Source organism: Amblyraja radiata, chromosome 4 (assembly GCF_010909765.2).
Source record: "Amblyraja radiata isolate CabotCenter1 chromosome 4, sAmbRad1.1.pri, whole genome shotgun sequence".
NCBI lineage: Eukaryota > Metazoa > Chordata > Chondrichthyes > Rajiformes > Rajidae > Amblyraja > Amblyraja radiata.
Window position 1 is genome coordinate 79,549,986 of NC_045959.1, and position 18,164 is coordinate 79,568,149.

The 18,164-nt window shown below is 41.6% G+C and overlaps 1 protein-coding gene across 1 annotated transcript in view; it reads right to left on the reverse strand.

The window, feature by feature from the left end:
- Positions 1-168: 168 nt before the first annotated feature.
- LOC116972309 (cytochrome P450 7B1) overlaps positions 169-18,164 on the reverse strand; it is a 239,688-nt gene continuing 221,692 nt past the window's right edge. The window contains exons 5-6 of the mRNA XM_033019797.1: positions 10,381-10,559; positions 169-977 (exon numbers count right to left, since the gene is read on the reverse strand). Of these exons, the coding sequence (XP_032875688.1) occupies positions 687-977; positions 10,381-10,559 (470 nt within the window). The 3' untranslated portion in view covers positions 169-686. The remainder of the gene's footprint in view (positions 978-10,380; positions 10,560-18,164) is intronic.

Here is an 18,164-nt window from a genome sequence, read left to right on the forward strand (position 1 = left end):
GGACGTACTTTTAGGAAGGAGATGAGGAGACATTTCTTTAGTCAGAGGGTGGCGAATCTATGGAATTCTTTGCCACAGAAGACTGTGAAGGCCGTCAATGGATAGTTTTAAGGCAGAGATAGATATTTGATTAGTACAGGTGTCAGAGGTTATGGGGAGAATGCAGGAGAATAGGGTTGTGAGGGAGAGAAAGATCAGCCATGAGTGAATGGCAGAGTAGATTTGATGCGCCCAATGGCCTAATTCTACTCCTATCGCTTATGACTTCTCGGTCCCATGGAAAGTTTCCCTGCGACTGTCAGTGATGTATCCTTCAGCGCCATACAGGAACCTAACTAGTCCTTCCAAGTGAAGCAGGCATTCCCCTGCATCTCTTCAAACCATTTTGCTACCTTCTATGGTACATTACCTACGTCTCCCTGTCCCTTCACCCATTTAAAATTGAGTCATTTTTCAGGAAGCTACATAGTACTTCATTTAGAGCATAAATCAGGCATTTGGGATGTGGGGTAGGATTTGCAAGGATATTTACTGCTCCTGAAGAAAGAACGTTAGAAAGAATTTCTGAGATTTTGTATACTAAAGCCACAAAGCAGCTGCCTATTTTGTCAAGCTAAGAATCTATCAGCAACCCAGCGTGACTCTCCAGCATAAAATTATATAAACTAAAATTTCAAAAAGCTTCTTCATTGTTGCGATTTATAACGAAACTGGACATCAGAGTCTGGCAAAAGGATCCCAAGACCTGCACGGTTTTTACTATGTCCAACTGGCTTTTCTCCATCGAGTATTTCAAGGTCAAAATAAGTCAGCAACAGTGAAATGAAAGTTTTGATCTCAGCGAGTGCATAATGCCGTCCAGGACACTTACTGGATCCCGAACCAAAAGGAATCAAATAATTTCGAAGTTTCTTTCCTCCTTTGTAAAAAGCCGTCTTCTTCAATCCATTCTCTACAAAACGGTCATATTTGTACACCTGGAAATACACGTAAAATGAAAATGGATATATTACAGCCATCTTTGACATTGGTGGGTTTTCATTCATGCTATTAATTTTTATCTGAATCCCACTAACAAAAATGATATCTAAGTCCAAAAGGGGTATGGGGATTGGTCTGAACTATGGTGCACTGTGTAACCAAATACTCTTTTAGCAATCACTGGTGAGGCCTGCTCTTGCAGAAAAATACTTTTCAGGGAGTGCCAGAGACTTGTGATCATAAATATTGCCCCAAAAAAAAGAAAATTGAAGAATATTGCTAATTAAATTAAAATACTGTATTTTAATTCAAAACAATATTTATTTATTGTTTTGATTACACTTCAAACCTACAAGTTCGAAAGTAAAATTGTAAGTTTCGTAGAAAATAATAAATTCTACAGACCTTAATAGACAATAGACAATAGGTGCAGGAGTAGGCTATTCGGCCCTTCAAGCCAGCACCGCCATTCAATGTGATCATGGCTGAATTAAAACCATTATTTTGTAATACATAAGAAAATTAAAGCCATTGCATTGATAACTTTCAATGGTTTTCTCAATTTCGTACATATCATTGTTGTAAAAGATATGTTACTGTAAATGTAGCCCTAAACTGAGAAATATCAGATGACATTGTAGTTTCAATTTGGTTTGGAAAAGATGCTGAAGGAATCTGGAGATTCAGATTAACTGTGAAAACTCAAATCTGTCTAAGTGGAACAAGCTGTTCAACTCTCTTTTTTACTTTCCTCTTCTCCCTTGATTGCCAAGGATTCTATTAAGTTGTTGCAAAAACATTTGGCACTGTTAAATTTAAAACAGTTAAATAAGTATTGGAGTAATTTTAGATTTTGAATACTTTTTAATTGTTTGGTTAATTTGGTCCAATACATTATGCGGACAATCACTTAGTTTGTCGAAATTTGTTCTTTGATGTCACAATTATTTATGACTGATTTATAATTTGTGATTGTCAGCATAAAAGAAAAGTAAGCCAAACTGAGAGAATTAAAATATCTGCCTCACCAATGGGTCCCAGAGACAATAATTTTCATTAATTAATGCAACATTTTTCAAAAGGATTGAAATTATCCGATGCTTATAAACATTTTTGTAAGTAAACCACAAGAACATTCTATTAAACACAATTTCTCAAAGACATAATAATGATGTGCAATACATCACATACTTACGGCAATCAAAGTGTTAATAACCCATTTAAGAGTGCCACTCGCCACCACCCACACTATACAATATGAACACAAACTTTTGCCAAGACCAGAAATTAAATTTAGCACCTATTGCTTGAGTGATAAGGTACAGGTAAAGTTTTAAATCTGCTCTGCATTACATACAGTATGTGCTTCAACATTAATCATCCTCTCACTCCGAGTACCCAAGATCAGTGCCTGAACTAGCAAAGGTAGCTTGGCTTGTATTGATAAATAATGTAAGCGTTAATCATAGCACTCACACAATATTGATTCTCATTAATTGCAGCAAAATGAAATGGTCGAGGACTGTATACCATGACATCCCCCAATCAGATAATATAATTCTTAACAGAACATTTTCCTGCCACTTAATCATAAGGTCAGTATGAATCAGTCTCAACTCACTGAGAAGTTTATTTTTGCAACATGCACACTTTGATAAGGTCTTGCCTACCATGAAATCACCACCTATATAATTAAAAGTCTCATCTTGACCACTTCCTGTCTGCGCTGTATATGGATTTTAGACAAAGACGCTACCCTGTATCGCTGTGATTTTTGGCCTTCTTACAGTCCTCCTCCGCTGAGCCAGCCCCGAGGAAAGTTATGAGTGCTTAAAAAACCTTGAGTTCAGCTGATTGGTCCTCTCACCTGTCAATCACCACAATGAAGGTAACGCCCCTTTGGGGGAGGGGGAGGGGGCAGGATTATAAAACCCCGGATGCCTGGATGTGAGTCAGTCACTCTGCAAGATCGCGAGGTAGAGGCCACGACTGTCATTCTAAGCTGTGAATCAACTGAACTGTGAGTCTGCAATGTACTTGCAATAAATGATTTGTTAGCCCTTAATGACAATGCCATGAATTGTTCGGCCTGCTGCCCTGCCTGTGCTTGAAAGTGCAATGCTTAATTGGAAATGAAATAAAATAAAATGACAATGCCATGAGTTGTTTGGCTTGCTGGCCTGCCTGTGCTTGAAACTGCAATGCTTTATTAGGTCCGACTGTGTTTGGAAAGAATAAATGCTTTATTAGGTCCAACTGTGTTTGGAAGGAATAAATGCTTTATTAGGTCTGACTGTGTTTGGAAGGAATAAATGCTTTATTAGGTCTGACTGTGTTTAGTCCAAAAGTCCTGCCTATTTCGTGACTACCGCTTAGTGGACAGGTCGTGTTGATTGCGTAATTTCTGGTGAGTGTAGAGGTCGCGCTGATTGCATCATTTCCGGTAAGTGCAGAGGTCACGCTGATTGCGGAAGTGCCGCTGACTGCAGAAGCCCCACAGTGGAGAGGCTGCGCTCAGCCGTGTGAGTAGATTCAAGAAAGTTTACTGCCATATATATGGTGTGTGAGTGTGTATGTGAGTCTGTGTGTATGTGTGAGTGTGTGTGAGTGTGTGTGTATATGAGTGTATGTATGTTAGTGTATGTGTGTGAGTGTATGTGAGTGTAGGTGTGTGTGTCTGAGTCTGTGTATGTGTGTGAGTGTGCGTGTGAGTGTTTATGTGAATGTATGTGTGAATGTGTGGGTGTGTGTGTGTATGTGTGAGTGAGTGCGTGTGTGTAAGTGTATATGTGTGTGTGTGTGAGGTGGAGGGTGTGTGTGTGTGTGTGAGTGAGTGATTGTGTGTGTATGTGTGTGTGTGTATGTGAGTGTGAGTGTGCGTATATTGGAATTGGTGGAGAGGTGGAATATTGTGTTGGGGGACCAACCCTCCCCTGTGAAGCTGGGACCCAACGGGTCCCTCTTAGTCTAGTAACATTGTTAAAAGCTAAATAATATCCAATACTGTTGCAAGAATTGGAGGGTTCTTGTTATCGCAGCAAATAAGATGGAGCTGGAGAAACATCAGCAGTCAGAAGTTCCTGCCTGCTCTAAAAGGGCATCCATCATACCGGTACCTGGAAGAGCATGGTGACCTGCCTCAGAGACGGCTATTGGATTGCATTTACATCCACCATAATGAAGTGCTTCTGGAGGTTGGTTATTGGCATGAATCAATGATGCCTCAAAAATGACCTAGATCCACCTCAATTTTCTTATTGCCACGTTAACCTGTTGTTAGTCTGGTGGAGTCTGAAAAATGGTCCCGACTCGAAATGTCACCTATCCATGTTCTCCACAGATGCTACCTGACCCGCTGAGTTTACACCAGCACTTGTAATCTCACTGGCTCCCCACTCTGTTCTAGATCATCTGGATAACTGGAGCACATATATCAGGCTGCTGTTCATCGACTACCACTCAGCCTCCAACACTATCGTCTTCTCCAAACTCATCATCAAGCTCCAAGACCTGGGCCTCAGTATCTCCCTTTGCAACTGGATCCTTGACTTCCTCATTGCAGACCCCAATCAGTACAGTTCGGAAAAACATTTCCTCCTTTTTGACCACCAACACAGGTGCACCTCAAGGTTGCGTGCTTAGCTCCCTGGTCTTCTCTGTTTATCCCCATAACCATGTGGCTAAGCACAGCTACAATGCCATCTTCAAACTCAGCAAAGACTTTTGTTGGCCGAATCATGGGTGGTGATGAGTCACCATGCAGGAGAGAGATAGAACACCTGGTTAAGTGGAGTACAAGAAACTCATCGTTGACTTCAGAAAGTTGAAGTCAGAAGACTACACACCAGTTTTCAATGGTGGGTCAGCAGTGGACAGAATTAGCAGCTTCAAATTCCTGGGTGTTAACATCTCAGATAACCAGTCCTGGCCCTAGTACATAGACATAATCATGAAGAAGACATATCAATGCCTCTGAAGTTTAAAGAGTCAACAAACTTTGACAAATGCATTGCAGAAAATGTCCTGAACAGTTGCACCATGGCCTGCACGGCAATTCCAACTCACAGGAACCCAAGAGAGTGTTGGATTCAGCCCAGTCCATCATGGGAACTGCCCTCCGCACCAACAATATCATCTCAATGTGTTATTGGCTCAAGAAGATGGCATCTATCATTTAGAATCCCCACCATCTAGGTCACCCTCTCTTCTTTCTGCTACTGTTGATCAGGAGGTACAGAAGCCAAGACCCACACCACCAGGTTCAGGAGCAGCGTCTTTCCTGCAATGATCAGATTCTTATATCAACCTGCACAACTCTAATCTTACTTCAGTAACAGAACACTACGCACCACCTCTAGCACAACCATGAACTTTAAAAATAATTATGTTTTGCACTAACATCTTGTTTTTTACACGTTTTTTTTCTTTTCACTGTTTGGTAAACTTGTGTGTAATGTATATAAGATTTATGTTTTAGTCAGCTGTGTGAGTCGATGCGCCTGTGATGCTGCTGACCGCAAGATTTTCATTGTACCTCTAATCTATCTCATTCTCCTTGTGCATATAAACAATACATTTGACCTGGCATCAGCATAGAATAGAATACTTACAGGAAGCAGATTCTCCCCCCACCTTATGTCCTCATTCACTCAGACAGAGTCCCAGCCAGAACAAGGAACGGATTTCCCTGGTCCTCACTTCCATCCCATAAAGCTCCATATTCAATGGACCAATCCTGCTTCCTGTAAGGATTCTATTCCATTTTCCCAGTTTCTCCGATGTAACATGTGCTCTGATGATTCGACTTTCAACAAAAGATATCTATTTTATTTCTTAATCATGGCTTCCCCTCTACCATATTTGGCTGGCTGTCAACCGGATCTTCTTCAAAACACGACGTGCTGGAGTGAGCAACGACTAAAGGTCACATGTGCAGGAAGGAACTGCAGATGCTGGTTTAAACCAAAGACAGACACAAAATGCTGGAGTAACTCAGCGGGACTGGCAGCATTTCTGGAGTGAAGGAATGGGTGACATTTCAGGTCGAGACCCTTCTTCTGACTAAAGGAGACGAAAGGATGTCGGTTAAGGCGAGAAGAGGAGTGAAATGTAAAACCGCAGGGATATAGGTGGAAGAGGATGGGTAGGGGTGGGAAATAAGTCAAGAGAGTTTATCGTCATGTGTCCCAGATAGGACAATTAAATTCTTGCTTGCTGCAGCACAACAAAATATTGTAAGCATAAATACAGAACAGTTCAGTGTGTCTATATAGCATAGATCATATATACACACACATAAATAAACAGATAAAGTGCAATAGGCTGTTATAGTTCAGAGTTTGTTTGATGGCGAGTTTAATAGCTTGACGGTTGTGGGGAAGTAGCTGTTCCTGAACCTGGACATACCAGATTTCAGTCTCCTGTACCTTCTACCAGATGGCAGCGGTGAGATGAGTGTGTGGCCAGGATGGTGTTGGTCCTTGATGATGTTGGCAGCCTTTTTGAGGCAGCGACTGTGATAGATCCCTTCGATGGTGGGGAGGTCGGAGCCGATGATGGGCAGTGGTCACAACTTTCTGCATTCTTTTCCGCTCCAGGACGTTCAAGTTGCCAAGCCACGATGCAGCCAGTCAGCATGCTCTCTACTGTGCACCTGTAGAAGTTCGAGAGAGTCCTCCTTGACATACCGACTCTCCGTAATCTTCTCAGGAAGTAGAGGCACTGATGTGCTTTCTTTATAATTGCATCAGTGTGCTGGGACCAGGAAAGATCTTCAGAAATATGCACGCCCAGGAATTTGAACTTCTTGACCCTTTCCACCACCGTCCATTAATATAAACGGTATTGTGGGACCCTATCCTACCCCTTCCAATGTCCACAATCAGTTCCTTGGTTTTGCCGGTGTAGAGAGCCAGGTTATTGTGTTGGCACCATTTGGTCAATCGATCGATCTCACTTCTATACTCTGACTCATCCCCATCAGTGATTCGTTCCCACAACAGTGGTGTCGTCGGCGAACCTGACGACGGAGTTCGCACTATGTCCGACTACGCAGTCATGAGTATAGAGTAGGTAAAGCAGGGGGCTGAGCACGCAGCCTTGAGGTGCTCCCGTGTTGATTGGTATCGAGGATGACACATTTCCACCAATACGGGCAGACTGTGGTCTGTGAATGAGGAAGTCGAGGATCCAATTGCAGAGGGATGCACAGGGACCGAGATCTGAGAGCTTGGTAACCAGCTTGGAGGGGATGATTGTATTAAATGCCGAGCTATAGTCAATGAATAACAGCCTGACATATGAGTTTTTGTTGTCCAAGTGGTCCAGAGCGGAGTGGAGAGCCAATGAGATCGCATCCACCGTTGATCTATTTGGCAGTAAGCGAACTGCAGTGGGTCGAAGTTCTTGTCGAGTTGTTGTGCGCCATAATCAACCTCTAAAAGCACTTCATCACCACAGACGTTAGTGCCACTGGTGGATAGTTATTGAGGCACGTCACCTTGCTCTTCTTGGGCACTGGTATTATTGATGCCCTTTTAAAGCAGGTGGGAACCTCAGACCTCAGAAGTGAGAGGTTGAAAATGTTCGTTAAAAACTCCAGCCAGTTGGTCCGCACAGGTTTTTAGAACACGACCGGGTATACCATCAGGTCCAGGTGCTTTCCGAGGGTTCACCCTCCTGAAGGTTCTTCCGACATCGGCCTCTGTGAGTGTGACTGAAATGCCATCACGGCGATTGGGGGCCCGGGAAGGTACATCAGTATTCTCCCTATCAAAGCGTGTGTAGAACGCATTGAGCTCGTCAGGGAGTGATGCTTCGCTGACAATTGAGCTGCCTCCTGATTTCACCTTGTAGGAGATGATGGCATTCAAGCCCCGTCACAGTTGCCGAACATCCATGTCATCCTCCACCTTGGAGCAGAAGTGCCTTTTGGAATTTTTGATGGCCTTACCAAGGTCGTATCTGGACATCTTGTAGACCTCTGTATCTCCAGACCTGAATGCCCGGGATCTGGACTTCAGAAGAGTGCAGATCTCATGGTTCATCCAAGGTTTCTGGTTAGGAAACATTCGGAAGGTTTTTGTTGGGATGCAGTCCTCCACACATTTCTTCATGAAGTCTGTAACAACTGTGGCGGATTCAATCAGGTCCGTTGCTGAGTCCCTGAACATTGCCCAGTCTACAGAGGGAATATTATGGCATCGTGATTGGCTCCTGCATAGGACTCAATGATTTCATCAACTGTACTACTTATTTGCACCCTGCCCTCAAATTCATTTAGACTCTGGCTCGTCTCCCCGCTTTCGTCATCTCTCTGTCTCTATCACAGGGGACAGATGATCGACTAATGAATCCCCTCCCCTTTTTCTCCCCACCTCTTTCCCCTCCAGCTACATCCCTGCGTACTATGAGTATATGCCTCCTGCTGCAAGTAAGAATGTCATTGTTTCAATTCGGGACATATGACAACAAAACACTCTTGACTCTTACCTCTTTTTACCCGCTTCTCCTTCATTCTCTGCACATCTGCGCTGTGTCACATTTCACCCAGCCTAAACCAGGAGAGAGCTCCCCTTGTCCTCCCTTTCTGCCTCGTCAGATCCCACATTTAAAGGATAATCCTCCATACTTTTTGCCACCTGCAATGGGATTTTACTACTTGATATTTTACCCCAATCTCCCCTTTCAGAATTCTGAAAAGAGTATTCCCTCTGTACCTCGTCTGAAGAAGGGTTTCGGCCCGAAACGTCGCCTATTTCCTTCGCTCCATAGATGCTGCTGCACCCGCTGAGTTTCCCCAGCAATTTTGTGTACCTTCCCTCTGTACCTCCCTGGTTCACCCTCCCATCTCCATTAACTAAAAAATACTGATCTTGGCTGTGGAAATTTAAATTGATGCAGCAACCACAGTTTGTTGGAACGAGAAGCTCCTTATTTCCACCACTTCTTCCATGAAGGAGTGATTCTTGATTTCACACAAAAATTCTTCTTCACCTGTGGAATAATCAAGTTTTATATACCCTCGGCATCATACAATCTTGGGATTCTAATGGATTTATAAACTAAAAGAAGTCTCTGCCTCGCATAATCATTTGAGTGAATCACAGGCAGACAACCATTTTATAAATATTTGTTTTTTGACATATATTTGAAACTTGTAAAATTATATCTCCAAACTTGAATTAGTGCTCATTCTATGTGTGAGATTAATGGATATCTGGGAGTGGATTACTATGGTTCAAGCAACAATAAACATCAATGAATATTTATAATCCACGTCCTAATCCTGAGAATATTTCACCTCCTTGATCCTAGGTTTTGTTTTAATAAACAATACGAATTTAGTTAGAGATGGTCAGGGACAATTAGCAGGTTGTGGTTTAATTTGGGTAGACCACATGGTATGTGTCATTGTAATCCGAGAAAGGATTCATGACAATGTTTACGGAAGAGCATCATTACTCTGCGGTATGAACAAAATTGTATAGCTGTACCCAATGTGAGTTTGCCAAGAATTTAGTGAAATAAGAATTTATTCTAAATTAAGCACTGGTTGGATCCATTTTTTTTAATACTGAAGAGAAACTGTCAATTAATACTAATGACTAATTTTAATATATTCATATGTACAAGTACAATAGAAGGTCACCGTGAGACTAAAAAGATAGCTGCTGCCGAACCAATCATCTTTCCTTTCCAACTTCAGATCATAATTTAGTGTTAATGCTGGTACCAGCAACAATTCACCAAATGCAATGTAGAATCTGATTGCATTTAATTTGCATGCAGGTGGCGAATCTCTGAAGCCACATTAAAGCTGAGCCGGGGTGGATTAATTTCCAGTCTTTGATATTCATTAACTCTGGCTGCAGAGAAAAAAAATACAAGGCAATGACACAATTACCCTTAGAGCTTCAGTGCAGAGCAATAGCTTTACAATCTCAAGCTCATGCTACCGTATCAATTGATCAAGAAAGGAGAGAATCCTTATGAAGTGATATAACGCAATATACAGCTAATAAAGGATTTTTGCACACAATGATGCCCTGTTATAATTATCTAAACAGTGCAGTTTATTTGTTACTGACTCCGTTCTTTATTCTTTCTCTTGGTCATCAAGTGATTCATTATCTGACAACAGCCAAGGGTTTCCTTGACTTCAAGCCAATCAATTCACAGTTTAATGTTAATCCTTTCAAAGTAACACTACTCAATCTCATTCCCATATTCTCCACTAAGACAGTAAATTCAATGACCTGCAGGTCTTGGACCACACACTATACAAAAGACAGAAGATTTTTTTCTTTCTGGAAGAAAGAGCAATAGGAATACGTGAACAGCAGGCTTGGTTGTTGCTGTCTGGCTGCAGGAATAAAAGAGCAGTATGGCATCACATACCTCAGGATCTTCATAAACCTCTGGGTCCATGTGGAGAATTTGAGGATAAAGGGCTAACCAGTCCCCTTTTCTCAGTTTGATTTTTGGTTCGTCCTTCGAGTATAAAGTGGTATCCTCTTTGACTGATCGGATGATCATAGAGGAACTGCTTAAACGAAAGGCTTCATCTACTGCACTTCCTAAAAGAATGAGTTAAGAATTGAGAGAGAGAGAGAGAAGGGGGGGGGGAGGAAGAGAGGGGGAGAGAGGTTTAAGTCACAATAACTTCAAAATAGTCCTGGAAAATTTGTTAAGATTATTAGCACATTTAATGTTTCATAATTAAGAACTAGACTTTCCGATTTCAACACAAAGAGAGAGATGTGGTTTCCCTTCAGTAAATTTGGCAGGCAACGGTTTTAAGATTCAGTTCAAAAACCTGTTCCATATGAAGTTACTATCTTATTCTTGAAGTTTCTATAAACCCAATGTCCTTGCTATCCCAGTGGCCTTCACCTTTTGTTCCCTGCTCGACAGATTTTATGGCTAATTTCCGGCAATTTATCCTGGCAGTTTGAGGGAGAATTCCTATGGGAAAATTGTGCATAATTTTCGTAAATCATTCTGATAGAATGCATATCAGCATGTAGCTCCTGTCTAAGGTTGCAACACACACTGTAATCAAAACTGACTTATTTCTAACAGCATATCTGGATACTGCACTTTGCAACTTGATTCTGTCTGATTTTCTCTTGAAAGTGGAAAAATTGGATACCGGCCCATTCCACGCCGAACATTTGTAAAACTCAGCACCTGTGTTCAAGGGAATAGCAAAAGTAAGTTTTGTTCACGATTTTGAGCACTGCGATGTTGTTAAAAAAGGAAGTTTAAAAAAAACTGAAAGTGCTAAAACCAAAGTAAACAGCAACTGTTCTTTCAGTAAACATTAAATCTGCTGCAGCGTGCACAGAAAATAAAGTGGCATGGGATGCATTCTCGCAGGAGGTTTTTCCTTAAGCGTGCATTTGTCTAAAGGAATGAAGCTTCGGTCAGCTCTGTGTGGTCAGCGCGGTGATTCAATGTGACGTACAGTGAGTCTGTGCATATTCTTTTGGACTGCCTTCGTTACTATAATCAGGCAGAGTCAAATCGGTTTGTTGGTTACGAACCCAGAACACAACTGCGGATCCAAAATGCAGCCAGGATTGCGGATTGCCACAAGGCACCTGACACGATAGATTCTAAGTGGCAGTGTTCTGGCAGCGAAACTTTGCAGCGTATGATAAAATGTCTACCTTCCACCCTCATGCTGTGCGCAGCCACAAGGAAGACATTGTACATAAACCATTTTAGTATGTGTTTGGGAAATGATGGATGACATGTGAAACATTACTGTTTACCTAAGAAATCAGACAATATAAATAAACATTTCATGACCACAGTGCACAACTGTGAACTGCAAGTGTAGTGGTTAGTATACATGCAACATGGTCACATTCCATTGGTTGAGTTTCGCCCTGGCAGCATGGCAGTCAGAACCCGATGTAGTATCACAAATGACAATTGGGCAAGCATATCTTATGTAGAAGTTAATCATGATAATGGAGCACAAAATGTGACTTTGTGGTCAGATCGTAAATGACAAATCTGCTCTACCTTACAGTACCAGCTACATGTGGGGGGTTAGGCTGCTTTCGCTTTGAGCAATCATGATGATAATTATTAAATGACAAAAGTAATAGTCAGATTATGACTGTCAAGGGAGAAACACAGGCTTCTCTGGTTTCAGCTGACAAATTAAAAGACCTTTCTGTAAATCAATCGTGCACAAAAAATAAAAACAAGATGCAGAAAATGTCATCAATCTTCCATTTCCTTTCATGTATTTAACATATATCAGAAGCAGCCATCCAATTTTGTAGACAGATCAGCTGGTAGCTTGGGAGGTCCTCCATTCAGCACCAAGAGATATTGTAAATGATCCTGTGCAGTGGGGCAACATCTGTTTCTGTGCTCGTACCGAACAAACAAGGCAATTTAAAGCCTACAATAGCATAACTAGTGAACACAACCTCGTGACAGTGGAGGCAAAACTGCAGGGTGCTTGCTGCTTGGGTTAGGGGAAATACTGCTTTTTGAAAAATTGTTCCAGTTTCAGTATCAATGGAAATAATGGATATGTTTATCTCATGCTGTGACATAATACATGTTATGTTATATTAGCCTTGATGTGAGTTTAAATCAATGTCAAGAGTCAAAAGTGTTTAATTGTCATATGTATCGACAACAGAACAATGAAATTCTTACTTGTAGCAGCATAACAGTGCATAATCCCAATTGATTTTATAGCAAATTTCAGAAATTCTCAGGTGCAATAAATCTTATTTTTCCTTTATTTCACTTTGCAGTTTAAGCAAGGCTGGTTAAATGTGAATATTCTGCCCACCGTGGTTTAATGTGCACAACATGATCCAATATTTTAAAGAATCCGTGGGACACCAAACACACAAATATTCTCTTCTCATTTTCATCAAGTGAATGCTGTTTTTCAAACACACAGATATGATTCATGTTAAGAAGTAAAATTAACTAATGGGAGTTTGTATTGCTACAATTGACAGGGAAACAGGCATAACCCCCCCCCCCCCCCCCCCCCACTTTGAAATACAAAATGGTGATTCGATGCATAGCCACCTACTGCAACAGTGGGTGGAAGGTTGGAAGGTTGGAAGGTCAATTTTATATGTAATATCTGACTCAAGACCTCGAAGGACCAGGAAGAATGGGCAGTGCAGAGGTTCAATAACATTGATGAGAAAATGATCAATGAGTACTGTAAATACTACTGCTGTTGATCCTCATTGTTGTCATGTCCAATTACTTGACCAATAAACTGACAATAAAAAGTAATGATAAGTAGGAATGATTCTAGGACAATGAAGTTTAACTTAAAGAAAGATTAATTATTTTGCGATAAAACCACAATCAAAGTTTCATCACTCTGCTGCATAAATTATGGTGTTTCAATAATTGAATACTTTATTGTCAATGTGACAAGTCACAATAAATGGCTTACTCAGAAAAAAATCTCAATTGACTAAAATTAGAAAATTTGATGTTTATTTTTAACACCACAGAGGAACCACAAAATAACATGATTATATTACTGCATCAAAAACTAAATTTGATCTATTCACAGCAAGCATGAGTAGAAGAGATGAGGGGACCCATTACATACTGACTAAAGGTGAGTCTGTTTCTAAATTTACAAGTCTATTTCCGGGTTTTTTTGTGGCTAACGAAAAAAAAAATGTTGCAGAAGTATCATCTGGGTAATATGCTTTGCCACTGTTTTTTTTTGTTTCAGCATCAGCTTTCAAGGACCAATTGCAAAGCTGCAGTTGCTGGAAAATCGGGAACAACGCACACACTTTAGTTGGTACGGGATGATATATGATGAAAGAGTATAAACAGGCACAAAAGGTACTCAAGTTGTATGATATACTCACATGACCACTGTTTAGTTTAGTTGAGTTTAGTTTAGTTAAGTTTATTGTCAATGTACTGAGGTACAGTGAAAAGCTTTTGTTGCATGCTAACGAGTCAGCAGAAAGACAGTACACAATTACAACTGACCCATTTACAGTGTGCAGATGCACAATAAGGGAAATGGCTCTGCAAGGTATAGTTGGAAAATAAGTTTTCTTCCCCTATATTGTGAATCTGTGGAATTCTCTGCCACAGAAGGTAGTGGAGGTCAATTCACTGGATGTTTTCAAGAGAGAGTTAGACATAGCTCTTAGGGCTAATGGAATCAAGGGATATGCGGAAAAAGCAGGAACTGGGGTACTGATTCTGGATGATCAACCATGATTATATTGAATGGCGGGGCTGGCTCGAAGGGCCGAATGGCCTATTCCTGCACCTATTTTCCATGTTTCTACATTCCATGCACTGGCCGTATAATTTTACCCATTAGAAACATAGAAAAATAGGTGCAGGAGTAGGCCTTTCGGCCCTTCGAGCCAACACCACCATTCAATATGATCATGGCTGATCATCTAAAATAAGTACCCCATTCCTGCTTTTTCCTATTATCCCTTGACTCCCTTAGCCCTAAAAGCTAAATCTAACTCTCTCTTGAAAACATCCAGCGAATTGGCCTCCACAGCCTCCTGTGGCAGTAAATTCCACAGATTCACAACTCTCTGGTTCTAAAAGTTTTTCCTCACCTCAGTCCTAAATGACCTACCCCTTATTCTTCAACTGTGACCCCTGGTTCTAGACTCCTCCAACATGGGAAAAAAAATTCCTGCATCTAGCCTGACCAATCCTTTGAGAATTTTATATATTTCTAAACAATCTAAACAAAATATGAAAACCCCCAAAACTATTTGTGATGGCAAGCCACTTGTCAATCACGATGATGTCAAGGCTGCCTGATGTCACTGTGAAGCACGTTAGTAAAGCAACTGTCTAAATGGTGGCTGACAGATTGGCATTGTGATTGGCAGGAGAGCCAGCGTTTACAAATACGTAGTTCTTGGCGTGTGTCAAAAATCAGACTGCTGTTACTTTTGCTTAAAATATCTAAATGATGGGTATTAAACAACAAGTTTTTTTTTTGCCTGAGAGAAACATCCCTTGGATGTGGACTTCCAAACCCCAGTATTTAAAGTATTTTGATATTGGATGCCATGACGATAATTGCAAGGAATTCATTTTGCTGAATACAACGGCCCGCGTAAAAAGTGAATCAGTGAGCATTTATTATATTTACAGCATATTTACTCTTTAAAGAATGATTAATTAAGCTCTGGCCAGAAAAATAAATAAATTACATTTATAGAACCATGCTGCTTGGAATATGAATTTCACTCTTTATTGAGCACAAAAAAACACTGCTTATAGTGCCAACACCTAGTGAATCTCAGCAGAAAAGCAATAAAATTGGCCACAAATCATTAGAAATAGCATTATGTTAGTTTATATCTCGGATTTTAAATTAAAAAGGTCCTGCACTATTCCCAATGGAAACTCATTCAATTTGGCACAGGAGACTACAATTTGTATGCAACAATCAGAGAATGGTATCAGCCCTCAAAGACACACTCCTCTTGGAACTCCGAGAGTTGCAACACATACTGTGGATTCCATGGAAGAGAGCAGTGAGAGGGAAACATAAACAAGCACTTACATACTCAGCTGTATACACACATACAGCTAGATGCTATCCTATTCCAGCATCCACCACCACTCTCACTTTAAGCATTGCACTCCCCAGAATGCTGCCACAGACAGGTCATACTCGTTGAGAGACAATAATGAAAAGGAAATCTAATGTCCTTTATCTGTTCTACTGAAGAAGAGCACAGACAAATAAGAGGGAGTCCATTGAAAAAGCAGAACTGCAATGAGGGCTCTCACATTTGAACTACCTGACCCATATTGGGAACATAATCGCACAAATCATGGGTAGCAGGGCTAATAATCTCTAAACCACTTCAGCAGTAAATTTCATCAGCAATCTGTTAGGTGTGTTCACTGACAAACATTTCATTGTGATCATTACATTCCCTTTGAGTCAATCATCCATAAGTACCAGTATTAACATCTGCATTCCTGCATTACCATTCAACTTCAACTATGTTCTGTCTTGTCTGCTTAAACAAGTGATTGGTATAGGTCACATGGTACCCCAACCTCCATTGCCTCGAAGTGGAAACAGAACAGGAAGAGGGCACCAGAGGAAAAAGTGGAGGAGGAGAATGGTGATATTCTCCTTAAGGTTACGTTCATTTATAGAAAGGTTACGTTCATTTATAGAACCATCTAAGAGTCTGGCATGATGAACAGATTGGGTCTTGTGAGGGATGAACAGATTGGGTTTGTGCTGGGGAGAAATGAGGATCCAGCAGTCTCGCTTGAGCTGCAGGGAATCTGGTGCAGACGTACGTCAGAGACCAGGGATCGCCACTGTCCCATCCAACTCAGATGAGGGCGACAAATGGGATGACACAAATAAAACAGACACACAGTGATATCTGCCAAGTGGCCCGGCAAGGAATGCAAGGACTGACTGGGAGCTCAGTGGAGTCCAGCTCAGACCAGCTCCCATAGGAGGTTACACAGAGCCAATGGTCATGTCCTCTGCCCTGCCTGTTCGGCATACCTCTTGGCTATGGATGGGCAACAGTCCCGCCACACAGCTGGTTCAGGTGGTAAAGGCACAAGCAGAAGCCACAGAAAAACCTTTCTGCTTCTGTGCACTTTCACCATCATGAAGATAGATGTCTGACCTGTGCTATATGGGAGCAGCTTGATGTCTTACTTTTTACAACCCTCCAGGTTCATGTTGGCTCCCAAGGGAGCAATCTCCAAAAGCTGGTCCCCTTTTCCCTCCTCTCCTTATTTCCTTGGAGCCCTGCAAACACCTCTTTCACACATGTCAATTTAATCCCTTTGCCACTAATGTAAATGAATGCATGATTTGCAGGAGTTAATTAACCTGCCAGCATATCGAAAAAAACTGGAGCAGACAGTGAAAACCCACAGGGTTGTTGACAGGGGGAATGTGCAGGCCCAACATAGACAACGCTTTAAGTTAGGACCTTGAGGCAGCAGTTCGAACTGCTGTCCAGCTTAATGCCTTCATTATACATTGAGACATAATTTGTGAGCAGGTGACTGTTCTGAGTGGACATGGGTATTTGGATATGAAAGTTCTGTCAGGTTTCTGATCCCTGGACCAGGACTATTTAACAGTGATAAACTATCCCATCCGCCCACCCGGGAACCAACCTCAGTTACTTACTGAACCTACTTTTTCTCCTTTGCACAATTTTGATGTATTTATGTATGGTAGGATTAGGCTGAATATTACCCAACACAAAAATGTTCACTGTAACTTGGTACACGTGATAATAATAAACCAATAAACCAGGAGTTCTAGGTTCCCCAGTAGTAAAGCAATACTGCATATGAAGAAACTGTTATCAGGCATGAGCAGAGAGATGCCACACATGAGCAGATCATGCTTCATTAGCAGCAACAAGACATGGTTTTTTGATGCATTTTTCTTCACTGCAGGAGGAAAGACATGTTTTCCCACTCACTCCAATACAATGCAATAATACTTTGTTAGCCAAGTATGTTTTGCAACACACAAGGAATTTCATTTGCCAAGTCATCATACAAATGAAAAGCAACAGAACACCCAAAATACATTTTAACATAAACATCCACCACAGTGGCACATCACATTCCTCACTGTGATGAAAGGCGAAAAAAAAGTTCAATCTCTTCCCTTCTTTGACCCCTGGTTGGGGGCCTCCAGCCTTCAGTTAATGAGACAATCTTTCTCCTGTAGCCTGTGGTCGAGCCCTCCGTATCGGGCCGATCAGCTCCTGCATCGGGGGGGGGGAATCCCAGCTCCCCCGCGCTGGCGATCGAACCCCAGGTCGGGGCTGGTCGAACCTCTGCGTAGTTGGAGCCTCCTGACTCAGTCTCTCCCGAGAACACTTGATGGTCATATCTGCAGGATCGATCCTAGGCAAAGGATCGCCCCCATGGTAAGTCCACGCCCCGCGGTGGGGCTCAAAGTCAGTCCCAAGGAGACCTCCAGCCCCAAGATGTTAAGGGGCTGTCCCACTTGGGTGACCTAATTGGCGAGTTTAGAAGAGTTTGAAAAAATGACATGTTGAAGACCTCCTTCGACTATGTAGAAGACCTCCTTCAACCTCCTTCGACTATGTTGAAGACCAGCTTCGACTTGCTATGACTAGCTATGACTAACTTCAGGAAAA